Genomic DNA, 16,018 nt, shown 5'->3' with positions numbered 1-16,018 from the left:
ATGTATATAAGTTACTATCTGAACGACATTCTATCGCTCGAGCAAGTAATAAGCTACTACTTTTGAGACCGTACTTGGGATGACGATGATAAGAATAGCTCCAAATTCTCTTTTCCTCTTCCTCCTCCTTTTTTATTTAAAAAAGCAACTATGAATCCAACCTCTTCATCGACTTTGACGGGATATTTCCACGGTACCAGTGGCGGTAGTAGTGATGCCCAGCTGTGCCATCGTCGTCGTCGTCGATTAAATCATAATGCGAACGAACGCATGCGCCGAAGTCTCTTGAATGCCCAGTACGACGCGTTGGCGCGCGCCCTTCCTGTGTCACCGTGGAACTACAATGGTCGTCCGTCAAAGCGGCACATCATCGAGGCAGCTTTGCAATGGGTCTATTACACCCATTCCAAAGAGCAACAATACCATGAGGAACTGCGACGCCTTCAGATCGAAAATTCCAGACTTGTTAACGAGATTCAGCGACGACGCGTCTGATGAGATTTCGGGAGCAAGAACGGGGTGTGAAAGAGAGAAAGATGGAAGAAGCTTTTTTGTATGTAATATTGAAATATATGTACTGTGTATGCAAGTCTTTTGTGTCCCCTTTTCCCCTTTTGCAAAGAAAAAGGTTATAGACACAAAGAATAAAGAAGAGGGTATCTTGTTCTTTTTATCAGTGCGGAGAACGACGTCTTGGTGCTCTCAACCCAAACGTTCTTTTGCGCGGTGTTTGAGATGCTTTACAGAGATCAGCAAGATTGGTCGTCGGACGTCGTCTTTTGCTATTGCTAGTACTGGTGCTACTTGATGGTCCTTGCGTCAACGGTACCGTTCGAGCGTGCTTTCGATTCAGACCCATTGGCGGGTTTCGTCGAACAACACACTTTTGCGAAGATGACGATGAAGACGAAACTAAATTCTTGCTATCACCCAAATTGTTGTTGTTGTTATCGTCGTCATCGAGAGAAACGGAAGGGTCAGATTTGTTTGTATAATGCGGATATTCGGATAATGTCGTCTGATGTAAATTATTGGATGGGCCGGAACTGGCTGAGCTTTTCTGCGATTGTTGGGATAAAGAGCCGGTGTGCTGGAAAGATAGTTTGCGTTGTTGTACTTGTTGTTGCTGTTGTTTTTGTGGGGTATAGGGTGGTGAATTGACCTTCTTTTGCTTCGTGTAATACTCAGATAATGTGCATTGGTGTGAAGAGCTGCTTGTTTGAGATGCCTTTTCACCGCTCTCAGGCGTTTTTGGCGAGTTGAGACTGCGGCTGTTGTTGTGAAGTTGTGAAACTTTAAAAGACTTCACATCATCTGTATCTTTGGCAACAGCAACTTGATTCTTCTTTTCGTCCTTTTCCTGAGATGGTGGATTTGAAGATGCCAGTGAGCTCTTGATAACACGGCTATAATCCAGAATCGAGCCTTTGTGTTGTTGTTGCGATTTTGATGGTGGTAAAGGCGATAATGGATCTTGCGCAAACGGATGTGAACTTTTGCATGTGGAGAGACTGGAGAACATACCATCCATAAAAGAACCCGTTTCTGTTGTAATTCAGTTAGTATCTACTTTAAACTGCATACGTCGCTAGAACCAGTCAATTAGCCCTTTTATTCCTTACCTTCGCTGGTAGTATGTCTTTTCAAAGTCGTGGTTTGTCCTCCATGTTGTGAAACAGGTTTGGCAGGAGACGATGGCTGTGACGGAATAAGGACAGCATCATCTAGTTCGTCATCATCACTGTTTGGCGTAGTTGATTTTTTGGCGGTTTCGTCTTCGGTCTGTTGTTGTCGAGATGTTGGTAACTCCAAATCATCAAAAACGTCGGCATCATCCTCACATTCGAGCGGGTCCAAACTATTCAGGCTTCGTGTCTCCGTTTCCTCCACTCTTTGTCGATGTCTATGCGGCGATGGTACGAGATCCAATACAGAAAAGCCACTGACACGGATTCCTCGATGAACTGGCGTTTGCGGTGGCGGCGAAAACAGAAACGGTGTGTTGTCATCATAAAAGTCGTCATCGTATTGGTTTTCGTCCCTTGTCAGGTGTGGTAATGGCGATCGTACATTTTCTACTTCACTCAGTACAGGACTATCGTTTGGATTGTATGGCAGCGTATCTGCTTCGCTGAAAGCTACACTACCATTACTGCCGACGGATGCTTGGTCATACGGGAGTGTGTCTGCTTCGAAATCGATTGGAGGAATGGTAGGTCGTTCGGCACCGCCACCATCCTGTAAGTGATCCTCACTATCGTGCTCGCGTGCATCTGGCTGGGTAATAATCAAGTCTTCTTCTGCATCTTCCTGCGTTTGTGCATGCCTAATAACTGCCGTGTCATTGTTGTAGTGTTCAAGTGGATGCTGTATCGCTACTTTTTGATTAATGGTTCGTGTTCCATTGTCGTAACCGATAGCTTGCATCTGCGCTTGTTCGTAAACTGTCTGCACTGCTTCATGCTCACTACCTTCTTCCCACTGTGCGTTTATGCCTTCATCCTGTGACTGATCACCAAAGGAACGGATCTCGCTATGGTAATCGTCATCGTCTGGTTGCTGTTGCCGTAATTGAGAATTGCTATGGTTACTGCTAAAGTCGCTGATATCATCCTCCTTTAAATAATCACTGTTATGATCATTATTGTTATTGTAGCTATTGTCGGACAGCGCAACCAGTCGTGAGGATTGTAGCAGTGTCGTGGTGTTTGCAGACTCGCCTGACGAACGTTGGCTGCTTCGCGACAAGGCTCTTTCTCTCAAGATTTCACCTTTAGACTGATTAAGAAAACAAAGGTAAATAACATGACGAAATGATTTAACAACCAAAAGTTATAGGTGCTTGTTTAATGTACCATTGGTGGGAGGGGTGAAGCTTGAATGACATCTTCTACAAAGAGTGGACGAATTGTTTTTTAAGAAAAAAACGCGTCAACTATTTGTGTTCAACATGAAATAGTACAATTGTGTGGAGATAATTGTACCTTGAGTGAAATTGGTATTGAGATCGCCAAAAGAATTGAGCTCCTCATTAGCAGGGGATAGTTGGGAACGTGAAGCATGTTTTGGACGTGACATGGCGTCTCGTGGTGGAGACGAATGGTGAATGTGTCAAGTGTGTATGTTTTAATGAAAATCTTCTGGTTTGCAGCACAGAGAAACAAACATGCCAATCTCACCTGATTGGATAATATGCTCCAATGAGAAGCATGGATTTTGCGTGTACGACTATGAAATTTGGTTATCTGATTTCTTGCTTATAATGCTAATATGTTATGATATGTTCATATGTGACTCAATTTTTCTAATTACTACATAGCTGTATAACATGTAGAACCAATGCATTTGTGGTCTATATTTTTCTCTCTGTTGGCCTAACACACGACGATGAGCCGCTGCTAATTTGACAAGTTTGCGTGACCAGTTCTTTGAACACAGCACGACAAAAATAGCATTCTACTTCTATTACAGTGGACCCCCGCTTTTTTCAAGGCTGCCATTCCTGAACACTCTTGAAATTAAAGCGGGTTTGAATTTCATCGGGGGAAGGGTAGCGGCAGCAATCTTCTGGATAAACTTTTAAAATTTAGCTGAAACCTTCTCACTACTGTACAGTAGTACAGTACTGTTTCTAAATCCATACTGCCACAAGCTTTTTTCCTTTTATATTATATGGAATATATATTTTCTACAATTACCTGACATACAGCTCTACTTGTTTAAGATTTTGATAAACATATAATGACTTCCCTAGTTTCTCTTGAGATCCGATCTTATCAATTACTTGCTCCGATAAATAAAGAAAAAAACGAATGACAGCCGCGAGAAGCCAGCAAACTCACTTCTGAAACAACACCATTCACTACTTATGATCAGTCTTATCTGCTTTTTAGAGGAAGGCTCCCTCAAAGAAAGGCTTAGACTAGTGAGAGACCACTTGCGCCAACAGCAAATGAATGGGACACAGAGAACCTTAACCTCTTTTTTTAGAGCATAACAATAGGCATACATGGTCATAAACGTAGATATATACCTCATATTTGCAAATTGTATTAAAAATATTCATACATCTTATATGAATACCATCCATATGATGTAGCAAAATATAGATACTTCACCCCCGTATAGAGTTCAAGGGTAAAAGATATATTGAAAATGAAAAATAACGAGGTGTTGAAAAATTTATTAATGATTTTGGGTCATTCCCTGGAAATTTCTTGAAAAAGCCCGGGTATTGAAACGAACGGGGTTGAAAAATTCGGGGGTCCACTGTATACTTACCGAATATTGGTACTGAGCGTAATACATACAAACGGTGTGATAAACGTACTGACACCACAAAGCGTGATATATCAAATAAGTACGATGTTCCATACACAAATGAAATAGGAGGCCGTGAATTCAGTTGGTTAACACACTTTTACCACGCTCACACGAGAGCAGTTACCAAGGTACAGTTGAAGCTTCCCTGGTTCATATTTCTTCATTATTCGGTCGCTCAGTTTTTTTGTACTGGCCAACTTATTAAAAGCTGTAATTCTCATTTTCTGGATTAAGCAAATTGCATGGAGGAAGAGCACCCTGGGATTGGACTTCCTATTCGCGGTCACAGGAGAGCCCGCCTTACTCGGAAATATCTGGTAACCATATGAAGCTACCGTCATCACTACAAGGGCTTCTTAGGTTTCTATTCCATCCGATCATTGCAGAGATTCGACCCAAGCCTTCTCGGTGAAAAATTGGTGACAATTGAATATCTGCACTAGTTTTTGGCTTTCATCACGGCTTTGCCTGAATATAATGACTCGAAGCATGATTTTGTTGGTTTTTTTTTCAGAGAGAAAAGAAACAGGGGTGGCGACATAAAAATGACATTCTTGTGGCCGTCGAAGATGGCACAGGAATGATAGCCTTGTGAACTCGGCGATGAAAAGAGAGATGATGACCATAAAATTGGAAGGCTGCACATGGAAAGGTCGTGTCTGGAAAGAAACTTTCGAGTTTGTCTTGCCAAGGACCGCAGGCTTTGATCGATAATGGCGGTCTTGAGGCATTGAAATTTGTAAGGCGTGGGAGAGAAAATAGTTTAAAAAAGAGAAAGCAGATACTGTAGAAAAGCAGAAGCAAGAGTCTGCTAGGGAGGGCAAGTGCAGATGCTGCATGGGGTTCACGGCAAGTTGATGCAGTGCAGCAAGACACGCAGTTTAAATTATGCAATCTGCTGCATAGGCAACGATTTAAAGAGGATCATATAAAGATATACAATTGCTTGAAGCGAGACATCCATATTAACAATAAATGAACCAACAAGTAGACATTCTTGTATGCAATAACAACATCACTCTTGTGCTGCACCAACGTTTTTCTTACTCAGGCTGCTGTAAAATAGGCTGAATCCGGCTAATGGGACTTATTATTTTGATTACAGGAAGTAGTAGGAATAGTATAGTTATAACAATTAAATGCGTGGGATATGCAGACTCACACGGCAGTGAATCAAGTGCTTTGTAATAAGTGTTCCAAAAGACAGCACAGATTTGTACGTTACAGCCTGTTATGTGCGATCATCTAGTAGCGTATATAGTAGATGAAGGTTTTTGGTTTTATTGTTTGTGGAAGACTGTTGACCTGCGCCAATAGACATTGCGATCGCTTCTTTGCGGTTCGTGTGGATATGTGATATGTAAAGAAAAGATGCAAGAGCTTAAAAAACCCCCCACCGTGGTTAGGAGGAAAAAGTTAAGCCAGTGTGGTAGTGCATGTGTGATAAGGTCTGTGTAGGTTGTTACAAATAAATTATAATAATGACAGAGGAAAGGAGGGTAGTCGGAGCACTTTAGTCGTGCTCGGATGGCAATGGTAGTGAAATGTCGTCCCCAGGGAACTCCCCATCCAGCAAATGATCTTCGGGATGGCAGAGCCGTTCGATTTCTCGAAGGATACGTAATATCGCTGGCCATATGGTTGGCCATTTTCCGTTGGATAAACCGACGTCGGTGCGTGGTATTTTGTTAAAGATGACATCAATGGTATGCATCCCAGATGGTACTGAAGGAGCTGTGCCATAGGCGTCGGTAAGCTCTTGCCACAATGGACGGAGTAGCGGACAAACAAGACTGTAGTGGTCGCGGGTGACAGCTCGTGCACCACAGCGACAGTCCTTCCGAGGGTAATAGCCGGGTAGCCAGTGCAGGCGCCAGTTAATCAAGCGATGGCGGTCAGTCTGAGATGCTGGGAGGTACAGGAGGGGGTCGATCGTGCGTGTAGGCCGAAGACACTGGACCGACAGAGATGCTTGGCGGCGCTTCTCTAGTTCTCCATTACGAGCTTGTGCGAGCACGGCGTTGACAGTGCTGGTGGGACGATTCAGAGAGTGGAGGAGCTCTCTATAGTGCTTATAGAGTGGGTTTTTCTTGGAGAGTTTAGTCCATTGTTTCTCTTTTTTCGGCTCGTCCCATAGGACCGATAGTTCAATGGCCCGGGCCAGGGTCGATACTGGCAGTGTGCTCAAGCGGGCGACGAATTTAAGCTGTAAGCTGTGAGCACGGATCTTCATAGATGGTAGGTCTGCCATCACCATAGGTACTATGTACGTTGTGCTTGTCGTTGTGTTGCGGTTACGCGTCATTTTGATGCAACCGATTTGTGCCTTTTGGAGCTTGTCAATCTGCTTGGCGCTTACAGCGGCTATTGCTAGTCCATATTCAAGAACTGGGCGTATGAATGTGCGGTATGCTCGTAACGCTGGCCATAGGCCAATACTATATTGATGGAGCCCGACTTGATGGAGCAATGCCGTGTTGGAGGTTGCCTTGGTTATACGCTGATGAACAAGAAGCTCAAGGTCCAGCCCATTGTACGTGAATGGTAGGCCTAGGTACTGAAAGCTGTTAACCTTAGGGATGGCGGTATCGTAGATTCTATAAGTTGCCGGTGAAAGAGAATCTGAAGTCGTACTGGTGGGCGCTTCGGGGGGCTCAATGATGGCGCACTTTCCAGGGTGCCAACGATACCCGTAGTCGCGCGAGTGTCTCTCGGCTGCCTTGAGTAGTTGATGTATATCGCTGCGTGAAGCGATGAGAGCTTCGTCATCGGCGTAAAGTAGTGCTGGAATGATCGTGCGGTCGGTGTCAGGGCGATGCTTATCCGGTCGACCATTTTTGTCACCCATATAAACTTGCTTTTGTACTGATGCTTCAGTGGCTCTGTTGCGAGGTGTAGTACGGAGAACATTAGGTTTCACGCATTTGTTTCCAATGATTGTGAGCTGGAGTCGATTTGGTAATGTGTTGATGAAGACCGCATACAACAGGGGGCTGAGAATTGAGCCTTGGAGTACTCCGCGTTTGGGCTTAATAAAGCGTGATTGGAAATTTTGTAGGATGACGGCTATGCGTACATCATCAAACATATGGCGAATCATATGGAACAGGGCGCTCGGCAGATGTCCCTGCAGCGTTGACCATATTATGTCGCGATCGACCGAGTCATAGGCAGCCTTGATGTCTAGAAAGGCGAGCACAGGGGATTCTTGATATGTTCGCTGGTAGTGACGTAATAGCATGTTGAGTGCAAAAGCTTGGTCAAGGGCACCGCGATGATGGCGAAAGCCGCCCTGGGCCATGGCTAGTGCTGGCATAGACTCCATTAGTTTGGGAAGCAGACAGCGCTCTAGGACTTTGCGAAGTACACTAGTCAGACTAATTGGCCGGTAGTTGCTAGCTTCAGTGGCATCACCTTTCTTGTGTATGGGCACGACCTGTGCGGTGCGCTAGGAAGTCGGGACCCATGACCAGTCATAGCATAGTTTGAACAGTTTGCTTAATACCTGTGCCAATGGAGTAGCGATCGGTTTAAGCATAGCGCCGGTGATGTGATCGTCGCCAGGTGCCTTGCGCGGTGCTAGTTTGCGTGAAACGGTGTCGATTGCTGGTGCTGGGAACGGGTCTTCATCAACGACGTAATTTTTTATGCCAAAGTATGTATTACCGCATCCTTGGGTCCGTTCACCACCAAACGTTTTGCTCGGGTGAGCTACCATGGTTTCAACTGCTTGTTGAGGGCCTTCGGGATGAGAGAAGGTATGATTCGGTTGCCGGTTGCGGCGCATCCGTTTGATCATCCGATTAGCCTCATTTACCGGTGCAGTAGCGTATATAGTAAGTAAGCGCAGTTAGTATTCAACGCACGGCCCTACTTGCGTTTTTTAAAATTGAGTGCACAATGATGGAATCTATCATATGTGGGCTCCGCATCGTCGGTTTCAGAAGTTGAGTGACAACATTCTGGGTAAATGCAGCGATCCACATCGGAGACGATATATAAGACGCTTCTGACCCTTTTTCTCAATATGAATTCTGCATTGACAACGCTTATTGATATCAAGTACGAGCTCCGCTTGTCAAGAGTAGATCGAATGTACCTGAATTTTGTTGCAGCAGCCATCATGGGGGAAAAAAACAGGATGTGAGTTTTTATTTGCACATGGCGAAAAAAAAAGTCTAAGAAAAAAAAAAGAGGTCGGGAGAGCAGCAGTAGTGGTAGTAGTGGTTGGAGAAAAGAAGAAATTAAAACAAAGTGGTCATATTGTATGTACACGAAGTTGGAAGAAGTGACAAGGTAGAAAGAAAGAACGAAGAGACATGGATTTTTTTTGGTTATATCTAGGTAAATACTTCATGTGGGAGTGTTGCTGTTGTTTTTAGTAGCTTAATAGGATAACAAAACAGTGGGAAAGCTTTCTTCAATGGCTATCTGGAAAAAAGGGGGGTACATTTCTTAGTGATTTTGTGGTGGTGCTGGTAAGTAGTGTTACTTGAAGAGTCCCAATCTCTTTTGTTATTTACGTTGCTGCTGTAGAATGCTGAAGAGTAGATGAAGGAAGAAGATAACAGAAGAAATATTTGCTGAAATGTATTTTTGGATCAAAGAAAAAACAAGCGAATGTTCTTTTCCTTGCTGCCACCGCTGCTGCTGTTGTTGTTGTTGTTGTTGTTGTAATGGTAGTAGGGGTTGTTGTTTGTTATGACTTGATGATGGACTGTTACTGGTACGAGGCACTATGTTGAGATTTGTGTAAGCGAATTCTTCATACTTTTCCCGAGATTTCGAAAGATAAAGTTTGGTTCTACAACAATTGCACGTACCCTTCTGCTTTCACTTCCTCCTCATTCGACACTTCTCGTGAGTGATCTCGGCTTGGTGGTGGCGTGCTCTGGTGCAGGCTGGATGCTGCCTCGCCTGTTACTGCTGGAGATTCTTGCTGAGTTGTTTCCTGCTGCTGCTGTGGTTGCGGTTCTTGTTCTTGCGTCGTCTGTTGTGGCTGCTCAGAAGAGGTCTGTGACGGCTGCTCCTCCTGTTTTGCAGGTTCGGGAGCGCGATCCAGAACGGCACTGCACAGCTGCGACAGGATGTTCAACTTGGATCCTTCGTCATCCGATTCGGTGGCTGCATTCTCGGACTTGATGTTGGGCGTGCTGACACCGGTTGGCGTAGCGGGGCTGCCTTCGTGCGATCGGTGCTGTTGCTGGCCATCTGCTTGCTGGTCCTGAGGCTGCTGGGTAGCCTGTGGGTTGTCTTGTCGGAAACCACCGTAGATGTTAGGCGAAGACTGGCCGTGCTGTTGCTGCTGTTGCTGCTGTTGAAACACGTTCATGGCGGCCTGGTATGACAGTATCGAGTTGGCAGGGTACATCTGTTGCATCGCAGCGGGGACCATGTACGCATGTGGCATCATGGGAGTCGAGGTTTGGTAGCTCACGGCAGCAGCATGGAAGGCATCGTAGGTTCCGGATTGGAAGGGCTGGTAGGCAAGCACGCCGTTCGTTCGGACGCCAGAGGAGGCCGGCGAGGACTGGGCATAGAGGGCGCCGGGCAAGGCAGCAGCGCCAGACACATTTTGAGCAGACGAAGTGGAGCCATCGGTGGACGAGGAGCCATCTGGTAGTAGACGGGTAAGAAAAAAATGGCGTAAGCGTCATATTATACGGAATAGAGTAGAATACAAATTATATAACATAAAATAAATGCTATTATAAAACACCACCATGTGCATTCGGTTCGAGTCATTCGTCACACGTGGTACACAACACAACACTCCAACCCCCCCTCTTTCCCTTCTGTCTCTTTTCTGATGTCGACTACTTCCTTACCCTGCTTTCTCTTCTTGTATGGACCGCGCTTGATGCCCTTCTTGCGCTCCTTACGAACCGAGTTTTGGCACGAATCCGTCAGACCGTACTTGACACAGCGCTGGCAGGGTCTACCATCGTCACATTTCTTACACGCCTTTTGACAGTTGACTGTCCACAAGATAAAAGCAACAGTGGCAAAATAGGTTTGTGTAATAGAAACAGACATATATAAAAAGAACCGGTGAGTTGGATGCATGCGTCATCATCGTGTGTCTGTATCGCATAGTCTTTGTCTTGTAAACAAAGCAACATACCACAGGCATTCTTCACTTGCTTCCGCTTTGGCTTGCCCTGAGCGTTCAACTCTGTAGCAACTGCTTGGAGACCCGCTTGGGCAAAACCGGGTAAAGCTGTAGGCAAACCCAAAGGTTGCGGTTGAGCTTGCTGGTGCTGGTCCACTTGTGCGGCTGATGGTGCCGGCGATTGGGACGAGTGTGGCGAGTGTTGCTGCTGTTGCGGCTGTTGTTGCTGTTGTTGCGGCTGTTGCTGCTGTTGCAGAGCTTGCTGTTGCGAAGCGTTTGCATAGCTAGAATAGAACGGGGTATGGACGAACTGCATGGCGTTTAAGTTTCTATCTTATTCTGTTTCGGTGGAGAGAGCACAGTGGCAGCAGCATTAGTTAATCAAGTTACTAGATAAAGGTACGAGTATGCATTCTCTGGCTAGGGGAGGGAGGGGGAAGAGGGCGAGGAGGAGACAGAAAAACAGAAAGACAGAGTGCTGGTGCATAATTTACCTTTTCGAATCACAAATGATAAACACAAGGAGCAATGGAACAGATGGCGTTTGCAAGTCGAATGCTGGTGACAACAGAGCGTGTTTGTTGAGTGGCGTTGAGGAATTAGCAGTTAGGGCGCGGACAGTCGATGTAGAAAAAGAATCTCAGCACAGCAAGAGGTGTGAAATATCACGGGTTTTGCGGTTTTGAAGGAGAGGATAGTTTGGGTGAAAAAAAGACTTCGGAGTAAGAAGAAGTTATTTGAGACTGAAAGAAGAATTTTTATTTTTTATAAGCCATCGAAGTTCTGATTGGCTGATGGCTTTTCCTCGATCACTCATGTTTGAGAAAGAGTGTGTATTAAATTAGGGTTATTCTACTAGTGTAGATCGACTCTAGTCTATATATGCGCCTGCGAGCGATCCTCGGGAATGGCTGTTGCTAGGAACTTGTTGAGACTCTGTCTGGCAGCGGTTGTCTTGGGGACAAAGTGTCTAGCAACCACGTTTCGGTGAAAATGTAGAGATGACAGGGGTATTTCATAAATAACACAAAAGGGCGGGTTAAACTCTTTATGGGGATCAACGCCTTACGTATTTGTTCCTTTTGATCTCTCGGTCTTTACTTCTTCTGAAGGTGCCATTTACAAAACTTACCCTCCTGCATGACGAAATATGAACGGATTCTTGAATGCATCAGCCAGGGCATCACTACGCTCCGGCAGGATGATTGTGTCAAGCTCTCCGATAATATGCATGCTCGGCGTTTCAACCTTCCGCGTGGCAGATGCTGAGAACAATTTCGACTCAGTTGCTGGCTGCACTGTAAGAATGAATCCGCCCACCATCACCACGAACTGTAATGGAGGATGCGGAAAGTCCGCCGGGATCAAGAAGTCTCGCTTGTCCAGCATGTGTGCTAAGCACCCGGTAAAACATGCGCCTATTATATTGCATGCTATTTAGCATTTCCATCTTGTACAGTCGTCCACTCTGATCAGCCTACCTTGTGAGAAACCGATGATTCCGTCGAATGGTCCCTAATATCGTATCTGCCGTCGTCAGCCGTCATTGATGTCACACATACCATGATGATGACACTGGTGAGCTATTGGCGTTTACCTTTTCTAAAAGAACCTGCTTGATGTGTTCAACGCTCTCTTTGAATCCATAAAAGAATCCTTCTTCGGTAAGGGGTTTGGACCGAGGAAGGAACCACCATGCAAAAGGCCGCATTTCTAAGTTACAAAGTTAGTGGTTGCTGTCAGAATGCTCTGCATTTTTTTTTCTTATGCCGCCCTTGATTGGTTAATTACTACCTTCCGAAACTTGTTCGCCTACGACTGTAGCTCTTTCTACAAGGGATACGAGTTCAGGATCAAGCACCCTGTGAGGTCCACGCACATAGACTTCATTTCTCGCCCTTCCAGTTAGTACGCATTCTTTTCATTCAGGCAGCTACTGCCAGTTTTCCTTTTCTTTTATGTGATTCATAAGCAGATTTCTCACCAAATTCAGCACGATCCTTTAAATCTTGGAGAAACCCTGCAGTCTTTTTCTCAAACAGAATGGAGTTCTGAGCCATGCCATGGAGACATAAAATTCGTAATTTTCTACTGGCGATATTCATGGTTCTAGATTGTTGTCAAAAGAGACGTTGACGCATAGAAACGGAAAAGCGGAAAAGGGAGAATAATTGTCCGCTCTATTGTTGAAAAAATAGTTGTGTGAGAAGAGATGTGCGCACGCGTTGGTGCTCAACGCTCAATTACAGGTTTGCTGCTGTTGACTGCTGCAAAAGCACTTTAAAATGCAAATGCCCAAGAATAGACATTTGGTGCTACCTTCTCGCTTCAGGCAGCGTGTTAAAGACGTGATGGTTCTACAAAGCTCTGAGTGGCGGGGACATACCGGGTCTTGGCAAGGAAAATGAGCGGATAGCTGCTTTTATCAGTTAAATTTATTGACGCTTTAATTTTCTTCCTTTCTTTCTTTTGCAACCATGTCTGAAAAGAAGGGCGAGTACGTCGCCATCCCGACCACGGACAACTTTCCTCCTCCTCCCCCTCCTCCTCCGCCAGCAATTATTATCCAGCAACCTGCTTCTTGCAACGGTTGTAGCGCTCGCAAAGAACGCTGCCGCAAGAAAGGTAACCCTGGCCTAAATGCCAAGTCAAGACATGTACACCTACGATATAGCAGTCTATCTAACTCTTCAATATAATAGCTCGTCGTGCCTTCAAGATCTGTGTTGGTGCGATGCTTCTTGCTCTTGCGACCATTAAAGTTATCTTGCCTGCTTTGTTGGTACTAAACTTTAATGATACCACTATATATATATATTGAAACCACTGTCATGTTTGCTCATTAAAAATTTCAATTTTCAGGCCGAACCTCCCGTAGCTCACATTGCAGTTTCGCCATTTGACATCCCTCATGGCAAGGGTCATTTGAGCATTCCCCAGGAAGATCTCGCCGGCTTTGAGTATGGTAGAGAAGCTTCCGAGTTTATGGGCGGCTTGAATGCTGCCTTTGGTGAACGCGGCCATCGCGGCGACCGTCACCTTCCTCCAACACCCGTCAAGCTCGCTCCTGAATGCTGCGCCATCAAAGAACTCCGCGAACAGCCCGAGAGACCAAAGAAGCATCATCATCGCCATCACAAGCAACACCATAATGACGACAACGTTAACGACGTTAAGCGCGTTGAGAGGTTCGTTACTCCATATCCACCACCACCAGAAGGCTGCCCTTGTGGCCCTGTGCCCAAGCACGATCGTATGCACCGTCCTGGATCTCTTTCACCTCCTCCACCACCTCCACCCCCGCATCACCACAGCATGGGCCACCACGGAATGGCAGTTCGACCCCCACCTTCCGGATCACCTCCTCATCCCCATTTCTGCAGCTCTGAAGACGAATTGGAAGCAACCTCGAACGTGTTCACCTTTTCGCCCGAACAATTCAAGCGTGCGGCATTGTATGTCGGCAGCGGCTTCCCTGACAGCGGCAAGGTGTTCTTCTCCAAGTCTGGTGAAGAAGGCAGCGACATCAAAGTCAATGTTACTGTCCTCCATGGTAGCGAGCACGCCATCAAGGCCACAACCATCTCTGCTTTCGATCATGAGGGTCAATATGTCGTTGAAATGAAGCGTCGCTTGCCTCATGGACCTCGTTCACATGGTAGGGAGCCCATGGAACCACCTATGGAAGGACAGCCACCTCACGGTCCCCCTCCTCACAACACCACTGAGCTTTGCGCCAAATATGAAATTCATGTCGTTTTCCCTGCCGATCTCGAAGAATTCGAAGACTTTGATCTCCGTGTCCGCAATGGTCAGATCGACAGCTGCCCTAGCTTGAAGACCATCGACTTTGCCAAATTCAGTGCTGGCGTTGGCCGTGGTTACATCAACTTTGCCGTAAGTACAGATTTTCATATAATACAACAGCGTATCTTTTAATAAATATATGAGTATGCATTATTTTTAACACAATCGCGCAATTCATACAATAGTCTCTTAATGTCCAAAAGGCCAAGCTCGGTGTCTTGTCTGGCCACATTCGTGGTGAGTACGCTGTTTCTGATACCTTATCTGCCTCTGTTCTTAAGGGCTCGTCCGATATTTCGGCTGTCACCACTGGTGAATCCGCCAAGATTGCAGTTACTGCGCTTCACGGTTTTGCTCAAGCCCACTTGCCTGCTGATGGTTTCGAGGGCAACTTTTTGGTCCACACTGTTTTCCGTGGTGAACCCTTGGTGCATGCACCTGAGCCTACCGATGTTCATATCAAAAAGTACAGACACAACTTGAAGGCCGGTTATTACAAGGCCAAAGACACTGGCTACAAGGTCCTTGTCCACGTTAAGGACGGCGACTCTAAGCTCATCTTTAACTGAGTAGCAGTAACACTGGCAGTTTATTTGACTTAGCCAACTACAAAGTCGCATGCAATAAAAGCGTAGTTTATGATCGATGATGCATAACTTCTTCTTTTGTCTTCTTTTGTCTTTCAAGCATATAAAGACAGTCTTTGCTAAATACTACTATCATACGTGATAAAAGACTAAAACCTTTGTATGATGGAAAACAATGAATATTAGTGAGATTTTTTTCATTGTATAGATATTCTACTAGTGAACAAATAGAACTGTATTTAGCTATTCGAATATGCTGTGTATGGTGTAACTTGTATATCCAGTATCAGCCTCTTAACCATATATATACAGTACTGCTACTAATTGTTCCTTATCAAAGCGTAAGCGACTGTGCATGTAGTGGTGATAGCATGATTTCGGTACCGTCCGAGAATCTTGGCATTGCGATCAATGTGACAAACATTGCCCGAACCTCTTCCAGTACAGTTTTTGACCTAGTGCAATAAGCAGCAACAGCAACAACTACAGCGATACAATTGTGTGATGCTAGCAACTTATCGATCCGACTCTTGTACATACATGTGTCTAGCAATCATTGCATGGTGTATGTATATAATATACCTTGTTGAATCCCATTACCTAGCACCGTACGTTTGATTTTTGGTAGGAGAATTCAAGCATGTACATAGATTATCTACGTAACATATAAATGTACCCATATGTATATTATTTATGGTTTGTTACTACACGTCCTTTTGCCTTTGCGATCAAAAAGTTGATTGCTAATTTTAGGAATTATAATATATTAGCAGCCAACATCCTCTGAAGAAGAGAATAATGGCGTGTAAGTGATAGATGCTCACTGGTGAAGCTGCTTCAGAATATGGTTTTACATAAGACACCTGAATTTTCATGTTCGTAACTGCAATTATTGTGCCATTAATCTGCTTTGATTTGCCCTTATTTTGGGTACATGCAGTCAGAGAATTGTCATTGTTATGTATCCTTAAAAAACCTGAAAGCTATTCGATGAATAAGTCGTGTCAAGCGTATGTACCAATTACCGTACATCACCAAAAAAAAACTCAGAAACATATAAACAAGCTTTCTCTGATAATTTAGATGGCCAGTTCTTTTTCCTGGCTCTTTCTTCCCCTGATAATGAAGAACATCTTCCGTATCGCTTTTTTTCTTTAACTATACGACATATTATAAACCAGGTAGTCAA

General features: G+C 44.9%; 5 protein-coding genes across 5 annotated transcripts; 2 read left to right on the top strand and 3 right to left on the bottom strand.

Moving 5' to 3' along the window:
• Positions 1-5: 5 nt before the first annotated feature.
• Positions 6-584, top strand: BDB00DRAFT_462610 (uncharacterized protein). Its single transcript, XM_053117469.1, has one exon. The coding sequence runs from the start codon at positions 151-153 to the stop codon at positions 493-495; it is 345 nt and encodes a 114-aa protein (XP_052978197.1). The 5' UTR covers positions 6-150; the 3' UTR covers positions 496-584.
• On the bottom strand, positions 585-1,589 carry BDB00DRAFT_462642 (uncharacterized protein). Its single transcript, XM_053117470.1, has one exon. It carries the CDS (start codon positions 1,529-1,531, stop codon positions 674-676), a length of 858 nt encoding a protein of 285 aa, XP_052978196.1. The 5' UTR covers positions 1,532-1,589; the 3' UTR covers positions 585-673.
• A 7,282-nt stretch (positions 1,590-8,871) lies between these two features.
• Positions 8,872-10,990, bottom strand: BDB00DRAFT_462578 (uncharacterized protein). The gene is made up of 4 exons (XM_053117468.1): positions 10,930-10,990; positions 10,448-10,774; positions 10,152-10,301; positions 8,872-9,939 (listed from the first exon to the last, which is right to left on the bottom strand). Exons 2-4 carry the CDS (start codon positions 10,749-10,751, stop codon positions 9,128-9,130), a joined length of 1,266 nt encoding a protein of 421 aa, XP_052978195.1. The 5' UTR covers positions 10,752-10,774; positions 10,930-10,990; the 3' UTR covers positions 8,872-9,127.
• A 189-nt stretch (positions 10,991-11,179) lies between these two features.
• On the bottom strand, positions 11,180-12,692 carry BDB00DRAFT_830332 (serine hydrolase FSH). Its single transcript, XM_053124023.1, has 6 exons — positions 12,420-12,692; positions 12,230-12,319; positions 12,033-12,148; positions 11,917-11,950; positions 11,568-11,853; positions 11,180-11,405 (listed from the first exon to the last, which is right to left on the bottom strand). The coding sequence occupies exons 1-6, from the start codon at positions 12,538-12,540 to the stop codon at positions 11,312-11,314; spliced, it is 741 nt and encodes a 246-aa protein (XP_052978194.1). The 5' UTR covers positions 12,541-12,692; the 3' UTR covers positions 11,180-11,311.
• A 220-nt stretch (positions 12,693-12,912) lies between these two features.
• BDB00DRAFT_873764 (uncharacterized protein) lies at positions 12,913-14,811 on the top strand (the record flags this gene model as incomplete). The annotated part of the gene is made up of 4 exons (XM_053127137.1): positions 12,913-13,060; positions 13,138-13,217; positions 13,298-14,332; positions 14,428-14,811. 4 exons carry the CDS (start codon positions 12,913-12,915, stop codon positions 14,809-14,811), a joined length of 1,647 nt encoding a protein of 548 aa, XP_052978193.1.
• Positions 14,812-16,018: the final 1,207 nt, after the last annotated feature.

Source organism: Zychaea mexicana, assembly GCF_025766255.1.
Source record: "Zychaea mexicana strain RSA 1403 chromosome Unknown BDB00scaffold_52, whole genome shotgun sequence".
In the NCBI taxonomy this organism is placed as follows: Eukaryota; Fungi; Mucoromycota; class Mucoromycetes; order Mucorales; family Lichtheimiaceae; genus Zychaea; species Zychaea mexicana.
The sequence above is the reverse complement of the archived record's forward strand: the minus strand, read 5'-3'. Positions and strand labels throughout refer to the sequence as shown.